Source organism: Siphateles boraxobius, unplaced genomic scaffold (assembly GCF_051911475.1).
Source record: "Siphateles boraxobius isolate OS27281-9 unplaced genomic scaffold, OSU_SipBor_1 1, whole genome shotgun sequence".
Lineage (NCBI taxonomy): Eukaryota > Metazoa > Chordata > Actinopteri > Cypriniformes > Leuciscidae > Siphateles > Siphateles boraxobius.
The window spans coordinates 26912078-26923418 of NW_027508699.1; the positions used below are offsets into that span (position 1 = coordinate 26912078).

The 11341-nt window shown below is 37.2% G+C and overlaps 1 protein-coding gene across 1 annotated transcript in view; it reads right to left on the reverse strand.

The window, feature by feature from the left end:
• The window catches only part of pappa2 (pappalysin 2), a 103137-nt gene extending 99066 nt beyond the window's left edge, over nucleotides 1–4071 (reverse strand). Inside the window, 1 exon segment of the mRNA XM_077231987.1 lies at nucleotides 2294–4071. Within this exon segment, the coding sequence (XP_077088102.1) occupies nucleotides 2294–3131 (838 nt within the window). The 5' untranslated portion in view covers nucleotides 3132–4071.
• Nucleotides 4072–11341: the final 7270 nt, after the last annotated feature.

Below are 11341 nucleotides of genomic sequence, written 5' to 3' on the forward strand. Positions count from 1 at the left end.
TGAATCTAAAATATATGGAAATTTAATTATTATCATTACATTATGGAAAATAATTAACTTTATCACAATATGCTAATTTTTTGAGAAGGACCTGTACACACTCGGGTGTATTATTCCCTGCAAACAGGGGAACGAGAGATGGGCAGCTTTAAACAAAATATCCTCAGGGACGTGGACCGCACTGAAATTTAATTTATTGGAAAAGCATGCTGATGTGTGTGCGGAGCACCTGCGTGTGACAACATCTGCTAATTTCTGTTAATTGTATCAGCCCTGAAGTTGTGAATTTGAAGATAAACCTTCCCAGAGTATTAACCACTTGGATGGTACTACACTTTCAAAGCCCAGGTTCTTATCTTACTGTTTTTATAGTGTCTGTCTTCCACTAAATAAAGTAGTAGTACCTCAGACTGGCCCGGAGTGCTGAGATTGGATTGAGACAAAGTGTGCTAAAGAAATTCTTTTTTTTGTAACCTTGTATGAGTGATGGCTTCGATATGATAAGTGTTTATGAGAGACAGAAAAAAAAGCAAATGTTTTTGAATAGTGTCACTTATTAGCGAAAGAAAAGTTAGCGCTGAAACGACCACTTCCAGTAAAGCCTTTGAACACTCATTTCGCAGAGTGAGTTATTTTTTATTATTTTTAACTGGCTTTATAACAATAGATTTGTCCACTGATTGTTAAAAGAAAGCTATTGACCTCAGAAGGAACTGGAGTGAATGTTCACATGATTTTAGTGATGACGAATATGTCAAAGTGAAATAATGCAATCTTAACAATAGCAAGATGGTAGAAACCCTCATTTATTTAAGAGGTTTGCGAGATTTGACGTCATTGGGGAATACTGATTTTATCCAAGTGGTGGATAATTTTAAAATGGAATATCTAATGCTCTCTTTGAGGTCTGATAGATGACTCATCAGTGTTAGAAACATGTGAATAATATTTGCACGCCTTTTTGCCTAAAAGCATGTATTTTGGCATCCTTGATAGAGGAAAAGCCTTGTGCAGGTTACAACCAGAGAACTCTGGGCTTTTTTCTTCTTGGGAACCAGTCTCAGAAGCACTTCCAGATATAATCATTTCCACATTGACCCTCCTCAGCAGCCATATGAAAATGCCCATTTACATGATTATGAAAGCTCCTTTGAGGGATCCGGCACCTTCTGTGATGTTCCACACCTTTTTTTTTTTTTTGTAATCATAACATGTGCATCGAAAGTCAACTCAGTTGCCTGTCAAAACCATATATCATATGGTTTTAGTGATGGGTTTGCAATAACGAAAAATTAATATAAATAAATAAATATTATATTTTCGTTATTAGAATATCAAGTTAGGAATAATTAGCCCGACCCAATGAATTATTAGATAATAATGCACACCCGAGGTGATAATGCATCCAAGACGCAAAGAAGGCTGTGCAGTCAATTATTCCTCTTATACTAAGGTGACCACACCTCACAACATTGTTTAGATTATGTATTTTAAGACATTTGTCAGATTTTTGTCCTTAAATCATTCTTGTGTGTAGGACAAATTTCTTACACATTTCATCCCATGCCTCCGTTGCTAATTACAAAATGCCATTTAAGAGCTACAGTATACTGGAGGATTGAGCCATTGATAGAAGGCTAATGCAGTTATTAATGCCGTTGTCCTGACATTTCATCCTACCCGCCAGATTGTCCTACCAGGGCTTGCTGCGCATGCACACATCAATATTGCGCCATTAAAAAAAATAAAATAATAATAATATATATATATATATATATATATATTTATATGATTAAATACAGTAGACAGGACACGCTGAGCAGGTGGTGGCCACTTGTCCCTCTTCTACTCCACCCTAGCACTACTCATCGTTTGCAACTCATTTCCCCATTCTCCTTTCATCTGCTTGTCAGCTGATATCCTCAAACAAAGGCCTCTTAAATTAAACAACAACGTGTCAAAGCTGTGACACAACACAGATTCTACCACACACCATTTGGTGTACTTGATGAACTGAGGGGAGTTCGAGGAATGAATCTGGCCTTCCATAATCAATTTGGTCTGCGTGGCTGTATGCCTTACAGCAGAATTTATTCTGATTAGACAGTTGCTAATTGTGAATTATGTATCCTTCAAGTAATAACTACTGCTTTAAGTAATAGCCTATGGCAATTCCAATTCCTAGAAAAACAATTTTGAGAACCAAAAAAAAAAGAAGAAAAGCTGCATCCCTGCTTCCAACATGAAAAGAGTGATTTGAGAATATGAGAATGATGTATGAATTAACACCCACCTGCGATGATGGCAGGATTATTCTGGCCCCCTTCCGGCTTGACCCACAGCTCTAAAGTGAAGCTGGAACGAGGAAGTTCTATGCCAAATGCAGGGTTCACTTTTAGTTGCTCCGCCTGACCTCTGAAATACACAGCTGTCATCCACTTTGCAGGCACATCTCGTACATTGGCCCTCCATAGCTCCCAAGCAGTGCTCTGAAGCCCTTCTTGCTCCCCAGAGTACTCATCACTATCTTTAGAGTCGATATGGTGGATATTGGTGTCCCGCATATCATTTGGGGCATCTTCTTGTTTGTTGAACTCTGGAAGGCTCCGTGCAACCCTACTTGATGAGGACAAGCTGTCTATCAAATCACCACTCTGTTCTGTCTGTAAAGGGTGACCTTTTAATATGGATTTAAAGGGTCTGTTTGACTTAGTAGATCTAGGCGCAGTGGCCCCCTGTGATTGTTTGCCTTCTTTCCTCAATATGAAAGTCTCTTCTTGTAGTTCATAATATTTTCCCTTCTCATTACTATCCCAGTTAGTTAATTCAACCGCATTTGTGTCAGTAGAGCTGCACTCACCTGAACACAACCTCGCCGTTTTAGTTTTCCTTAAGTGCAAGTCTATCAGGCGAGCGTACTTTCCGATCACGCCCACTAGAGGGAACTGTTGCGCCGTGGAGCGCGGCGGCCGCTTGCGGCTGATAGAACCGCACTGCTCTCCAGCCAGCGCTCGGTCCGCTCTCTGTGCCAGTGTCCGCTTATACTTCTGGATATGATCTGACTGAGCGCTGTTCAGCAGCCATGTGTAAAATACTGCGAGAATAATAGCCAGTAGTCTAAAAAACGTCATTTTATTGAGGAGAAAGTGCAGCTTTTAAATCGTGGACATCTGTTTGATTGTTTTTAATTGCACTTGGGAAGGGAGATAATATTTAATTCGCTTTACTTATTTGGGGTGCCTTTTTTCTCATCAACGATAGCATATACTGTTTTTAAGTTAAAATAGGTGTGTTAATTAATATCTTTTTTACTGTTTAAAAAGAAATGATATCAAGGGAAGTCGAAATTGTCAGTGCATTAAGGTGGATAGTCTGTTCCTCAGTCTGCAACTGGATGTCGCTAATAACGAGTAGCCTAACTGACAGCAAACTGTCTACTTTAAGTCTTTTCTCCCTCCCTTTTTAGTGCTTAGCTCCAAACAAATAACATCTCGTGTCTAGTGGATCTCCTCAAACCTGTCTCTGTAGCGCGCTCTGACATCGCAAAAGAGTTGTCATTCACTTATTCACTTACATTTACGCGCGCAATAATGTATCCTCATTGTGGTCGAATTAAGGCGTTAATATCGCGTTTGATTGCAGACTTACATAGCTTGCTGTCTGTACAGTGTAAGGTTGTTTGAAGAGATGTCACGCTGGAAAAAGGTTATGTGAGGTTGCCACCTTTCACCGGCGCGCAATTGGTCGCGTCCAAATGCTCGCGGTCCCACTTCTTTCCCCGAATAAACCGCCAAAATGTTAAAATAAAAAAAAATAAAAAATCGAGGTTTATCTAACAGTGGAGTGTTTCAGATATCAGGGAGCTTTGAAAGTCAGCTTAAAATGTTATTTTTTTTTCTCACAAATATGGATCAAACTCCAATAATGTGAAGGTACTGAAAGGAGATTTGTCTTTTTGTCATGCTGTTCAAAGTGAAAACGGCTCTTTGGATCACCTTGAGATGGTGCGGAGACTCCTCTTGCGCTCCGTGTGTTTTTATATTCCCAGGCTGAGTCCCGCTGCGTGCGCTCTCCACATCTCCACATCAGATCAAACTAACGCGCTAAACGTTTTATCTGTTTCCTGCAGCCTGACATCACAAACCCAGCCCCTTACCCAACCATTAGGAAAGAAAACTTCGCCCGGGTCCTACCCAGCCCCGCATGCATGCAACTCTCACTTTCTCCCCCAGTGCCATTGACATCTAGCTGCTACACCTACTTCTGTACAGTAATGCAAGAGACAGCACATCTGCTTGGCATGTGAAGCAGGGCTGAAACGCTGCACATGTAGGAAATAGGACAAGTGAGGGATGTGTAAACACTGAAAAACAGGGATGGACCTATGACCAATTCCAGAACACTCTCTTATGGAGAAGTTAACAGGCAAGGCTAAAAGATGCTGAGGGGAAAAAAGCAAATAGTCAGGTGGATATGAGTTCTCTCTCTCTCTCTCTCTCTCTCTCTCTCTCTCTCTCTCTCTCTCTCTCTCTCTCTCTCTCTCTCTCTCTCTCTCTCTCTCTCTCTTCAATAGAACAATTATTTGATTAAAATTGATTTATTTTGAAATACACCTGGGCAAAAAAGGGCCAAGTTTTAATTGTCTTAACTGCAAATTACTGATCAGGAAATTAGCAATATTTACTTACTTATTGGGAAGTTGTGTGTGGGGATATGAATCATAATGAAACACAAGTTTCACAGTGATGCTCCAGTGTCTTCAAGAATCTGGTGATAAATATAATAACAAATGCATCTCTACCACAGTAAAGCAATGATTGTGTGTGGGGAGCCTTTAATATTGGGGAGCTACTTCACTGTGAAGAGACATTTAATGCTTTGGAGTACAGGAGAATATTGAACTAAATTAAACTCAAACGAACTGGGAGACTTTTTTCAACTACTCAAGAACTGTTTGAAGCCATTAACATTGAGTGGAACACTGACTCTTCGTACTGTTAAAAAGCTGTCTGCAAGTTGAGGAAGGCTATTCCATGCTGTATGTTACTTTATCTATTTGTGCAATTCTTGCTAATTTCCTGAGCAGTGATTTGTGATTAAAACTGTTAAGACCATTAAAAGAGCACTAAATATTTTTCCATTTTGGGCTTGGCTTATATATAAACAACTGTTAAAACATGAAAATTGGACAGTTGCCAAATTTTGCAATTTGTATTTTTTTGTTTAAAAAATAAAATAACTATAATATTAATTTTGATACTAAAATTGTAATTAATAATGATTATGTTGTAGATTACACTTTTAATATATGCAAGGAATAAACTTTGTTAATTAATTATTTTGAGAGTTTCTTGACTTATTTTATCAATACTTTTTCGGATATTATATCATATATTAAAATCTCCTTTCATTAAACATGAATAAACTTTAACCAGTGATTACTAGCTGTTGATAAGTGAAATTTTCCTGTGTATATAAAGCATTAATATTAGGAAGGAATTCTCCCTTTTACACAAATCACATGAAGGTCCCTGAACACAATTCAGCCTCTATACTTCATTATGATCTGTTAAAATGTATGAAATACTAATTCAGTATCTAATTTATCTCTGTGTATTTATACCTGAGATCCAGTCTTTTACCACTAAACACATTTTCCTGAATTTCTTTACGTATTCAGTTGTGAAACGGTTGGAGAGAGAGACGACTGCATAATATAACATGACTGCAGTAAATGTAACTATTTCTGATTATTACAATTTTCCCTGTGTGGAAGTTTGCCTCTTTCCAGTGCTTGTTCCTGCAGTGCATATAAGAGAATTCACACAAATCTAAGAGAATCTTTTATTCTTGTCACTCTTCCTCAGTTTTATCATAAAATTAATTCATAATGCAAGTCAACTTAAATTACTAATGTGACTTTTTTTTTCTTCTGTATGAATTGTGTAGTTACTTCAGTCACTGGGCTATGCTCTAGTCATATGAAGACGTGCAGCTCTAGGGAAAGCCGTAGTGGTTCCCCATTATCGTTATAACGACTTCTTTATCTTGACTTTATCTTGTCATGCGTGAAAAATCTTGACAGAAGGACCCATAAATTATGAATGATTTAAATTATATTTTTGATCATGTTTGTGAATAAACTGCACATTGCAACTAATGTGCCAATTCTTTTCTGAGCATTTCAAAGGCAATTCTACAGCTTGTGTAACATCCAATTTCCTCTTATCTAAAGAATCTAAAATGATATAGAGAAACGTTTATACAGCCATCTCGTTCTTTTCAGAATTCCAGAAGTGCCATTGTATAAGCACTTTGATCTTACAGTAATGCATAAATATATACACTAGATGTCGCATTGGGGTTCTAAGCATGCTTCAAAACCGCAGCCATCTTGGAACAGGGGTCTTGTCATAGGAAGAAGTAATGCTGCTATCTCCGCCTGTACTTCGAATTCATGGATGATGCCGGACTTTTGTGCTGGGTATGGATGTTCACACGAACAAAATCTAAAAACCAGACAGCAAGGGATTACATTTCGCAAGAATGTGAAATTTTGTAAATTTTTTTAAATTTCTGTGGACTCAATGATAAATACATGTCTCACCGAACCAAAACAACTAGAAAATCGCATTCATGACGATTTATGGTGATTTTATTTCCATTAGACCTTTTCCTACATTGACGCTGATGCATTAAAGAGGAGGGGCTCCCCGTACCATGATGGCGGCTCTATTGACGCATTTGTTCCAATGCACTGCCGTAGCCAAGGCGGCATCTAGTGTATATCCATGACAGTAATGCTAGTGTGCCATATTTCTTTCCAAAAATATCCAGGAATTCACACTTTCAGCTGAGAGTTCAAACATGTCAATGTTCACCTGCCACATTTTAAATATGTGGTCAGAGTGTCTTTACTGTTTTGTACAGAGAATAATAGCCCTGAATGGCATTCAGCACTGCAGGTGCACATATGGAGTGATGTGACTTGCAAATTAGTAGATTTGTGAACGCACAACAACTCAGCAACCACATACAACATCTCATCGCAATGGTCAGAAAGTTAGACATGCCGCTGTTTAATTTCCGAAACGTACCAGTTTTTGTCAGGCTCAATTTGCAAACGGCCCCTGACTTGGGGTAACTGGCAGTTACGACAGGGGCCCCTTCAGGGGTAGAAAGGGCCCTAACAGTGGGAGGTAAGAATTCCGCAACCAGCCCAAGGATCTGCCTGCAAAACATTCAGCTTTTTTGTATCAAAGTGCTTTGAGACACAGCTGCAACTGTGTAAAAAAAAAAAGGAAAAAAAGTGAATGGTCGCTCCCGGGCCTCACCCCCCACTGCAAAGGACCTCTAAGAGATTATCCTTCATTTGAGGCTGCCCTACCCCAATCCAATTCTAAATGACCAGAAACGCAATGGGAAAATCCAACCTGATGTGCTGGACAAAAAACAAGGAGCTTGGCAAAGTCCAACGGCAATCCTCATTCACTTATCAGCAGAGGTAGAAAATCAAAAGTAAATCTGTTGCTGATATTTACTACATTTTCAACCAGTGACAAAAGAGTTATTCTATCACTTGGGAGACACAACTAACTTCAACAGGGAGCAAATAATTCCACTGAATAGATATTTTGAAAAGATACAATAAGGGAAGCAGCCAGGTGTGCACTGTGTGAACTATAACGTCATTTCCTGGTTAGTCATGGCTGGCTTGGCTTTAAGACTGGATTATTCTGAGCGAGCATCTGACGGCATGTTCTTTTTTCTTCATTTCCCTTCCTTATGTTCTAGATATACATCGAAAACATGTCTGAGATGATTCGACTGCTTTGCAGAGGGAGTTGCCGCTGTTCATCTTCAACAAGCCAGGACTCTATAATGGTTTCCAACCACTTTTCTTGATGCTGTGAAAATAAATAAAAAGAAAATAAGGCTAAAAAAAAGGTTTACCTTAATATTTAAAGTTTTGTGTGTTTCAACAATGTTAACATTTCAAAAAAGGTTTTAAGGTGACTCTTTAAATAAAGTGGTATTGTCTAGTATTGCCTTTAGAATCGCCTCAAAGCACATTGATGGCATAATAGGTGAGTGCATCATTTCTGTTTTATATGCTTGTATCCAAATGACAGTGTGTTTGCATATGTGTGTGTTGGCAGGCGGGAGGCGGACAGCTGGGAATTGTTACTCATTTTCCTGTGTTGCCCATTAATATCGAAGGCAGACATCTGATCCAATTAAAGTGCCTAATGTTTTAACAGATTTAATTTTGCTATTGTTTTTAGGATCACTAGATCTTCACTTCGAGCAAATAATCGGTGTCTCAAAAATAAAATGATACACTTTTAACTACAGTAAGAAAGACACTCACATAACAAGTCTTAAAATCAATAGTCTATCCTTTTAGCCAGAGACTAACAACAGAATTCATAATTATTTTTTCTTCGTAAGAACAAATACAATGATTTCAGTGTGATATTAGCGACCTAACTATGTTAATTTGTATGTGTGTGTGTGTGTGTGTGTGTGTGTGTGTGTGTGTGTGTGTGTGTGTGTGTGTGTGTGTGTGTGTGTGTGTGTGTGTGTGTGTGTTACAACTTTCCTTCCAAAAGACAATGTACTCAACAGAGGCAGATCAGTCAAGTATCTCCAATATATTTGAAGTATATTATACTCTCAGAAAAAAAGGTACAAAAGCTGTCACTGGGACAGTACCCTTCAAAAGGGTTTGAATATGTACCATTTAGGTACTAATATGTACACTTTTGGTACCAATATGTACCTTTGGGGGACTAATATGCACTCTTAAGGTACAAATGTGTACCTTTTGAAAAGGTACTGCCACAATGACAGCTTTTGTACCTTTTTTCTGAGAGTGTACTGTCAGTTAAAAGGGGTTTATTTCTCCCTTTAGAGCCATAACAGAAGCACTAAAGATATATAAATGTTTGAAATGGCAACCACAGTTAGCCCATTTGTAATTGAGACACAGCACTGGCCAATGTGAGCAGACACAACTCATCGAGACATTTTGCACGATCCCCTCCCATGATGGCTTATCCATTTGGAATTTAAGTTGGCTTTAAACGCTTCTGTTGACTGTGTTAACAATGCCAGCTATTAGAGCTTAATTTCCAATGAGATATAAGTATAGAACATCTGAATCAACAAAAGTAAGTGTTGGAGGGCTTTGAAGTGTGCACCATTATGGGGGTCATGTGAGAGCAGTGCTGTAATTAACTTGCATTTGAAAAAAATGATCTGTGCTGCCAAAAGAACATATAGCCTAATAGTGGAGTACAATGAAAATAGTATCAGCAAAGCTCATCTTTGATATGGTTCCCTGTTAAATACATATTGCAAGATTATTTATACATGTGTCCTTACTCCTTCAGTCAAATTAATGTTCTGCTAGCTATCCAGTAAACCTGATATGACCAGCTTATACAGTTAATAAAGTCTGTGAAAACAGGGCACAATGTACTATATAAATATGAAGGAATTTCCTATATTCATTTTGATTTATTTATTTTACAGGTGGTTAATTTTACCTGTATTTTGAATTACAGACTATTGTGTTTAGGGTCAACGAAAAATTTCATGAAATTACTGGATAATGTCCAAGCAAAAATTACCAGTATATTTTCCATTTTTATTTTTTAGTGTACAATATCATGGACAGTGAAAATCCATTATGAATAAAAATTTTACAAAAAAATCTGTTTACATACATTTAAATATATTTTTAAAATCCATTACTTAGAATAACAATAATTTAAAACAATTTTAATATTTTATATAGCCTACCCAAACCCCACACGTTAGAATTATTAAATGGGTGAGCATTTAAATCCAATTATGTGGTAAGTGTCACGCTGATTTTAATTTGTGTTTGAACATTGGAAAATAATATTTGACAGTCAAATATATGCACAGTTAGGCTATATGTGAGTGTCCTTGTTTAAATCTGTAATGTTTCTAAAGATACAATAATAACTCCCCCTGCTGTGTAAAATGAAAACTTCAGTCATGAGTGTCTGTAGGAATTAAAGCTGATTAAACGTAGCTGTTACACTGCCATCCAGTCTCTGTGTGAACTCAATGCAAATTGTATACAATGACCTAACATGTAGACTGACACTAGTTAATCTCACTAATATCCTCAAGCTCTTCAGTGATTGTCTGATTAACATCAGCCTACTTTGAGGAAAAAATAGTCTTTAAATGTATGCACTGTTGCAAACTATTTTCAATGGAATGTAGCTAACACATGCTTAAAAAGTCGCTGAATGTCGCTAGATAGTCATATCTAGCATGTGCTAATTGGCATTTTCATTGCGTTGTTACATTGAATTTGCTTTCTTCATATCAGCACTTTACATTTGTTTGCTTCTCTACTACTTTCTGTGCTTTATTTGAATATAGCCCATTACAGCTGAATTGAGGCAAAAGTTTGCATGCTTCAAAAAAGGACATAAAATCACCATGAATGCACTATAAAAACTAGTTCATACAACTTTTGCACTTTATTCCAAGTCTTCTGACATTTCGCGTGAGATAGTACAGACTAAACTGGTTTAGTCAAACTGATTTAGTCATTATACACTGATGATCTCCCCTACAGTGTGTTGTTAACAACTGCAACTAAACATTGAGTCAATGACTTCAATTTGATAACTAGATCAGTCCAATACTTGTCAAGTCAAGTCACCTTTATTTATAAAGCGTTTTTTACAATACAAATTGTTTCAAAGCAGCTTTACAGTGAAATCAGGAATATAATCTATACAGCCACTGGAGAAAACAGTGATGTCATCATCCAGCTCAGTTCAGTTCTCATATAATGGTGTCAATGCAGGCAAATCAATAATAGTGTTAAATATTAAGTGTACTTGTACAACATTAAATTACATTATACATTTATTAATGTTGAAAACAACTGTGCATTTATTTGAAAAACAAATCTTTTGTAACATTATGTCTTTACTGCCGCACTTTTGATCAATGTGTGATTGCTGAATAAAAGTATTAATTTCTTTTAATTAAAACCTTTTGAACAGTTTTGAACTAAGGTGAGTTAAGGCAGATCTCAACATTTTTAGTGAATAAAGTTGACAGTGAGTATCACTCTAAAAATGTTGGGTTGTTTCAACCCATGTTTGGGTCAAATATGGACAAACCCAACTGTTGGGTTTAAAAATCAATGTAAAAATGTAAACCAATGGTTGGGTTTGTTCATATTTGACCCAAACCAGCATTTTTTAGAGTGTAGGCTTAACATGGGAAATATAAACTGAAATTGTGGTCTGTTTTTCATACAAGGCCGTAGGCCTAATAGCTT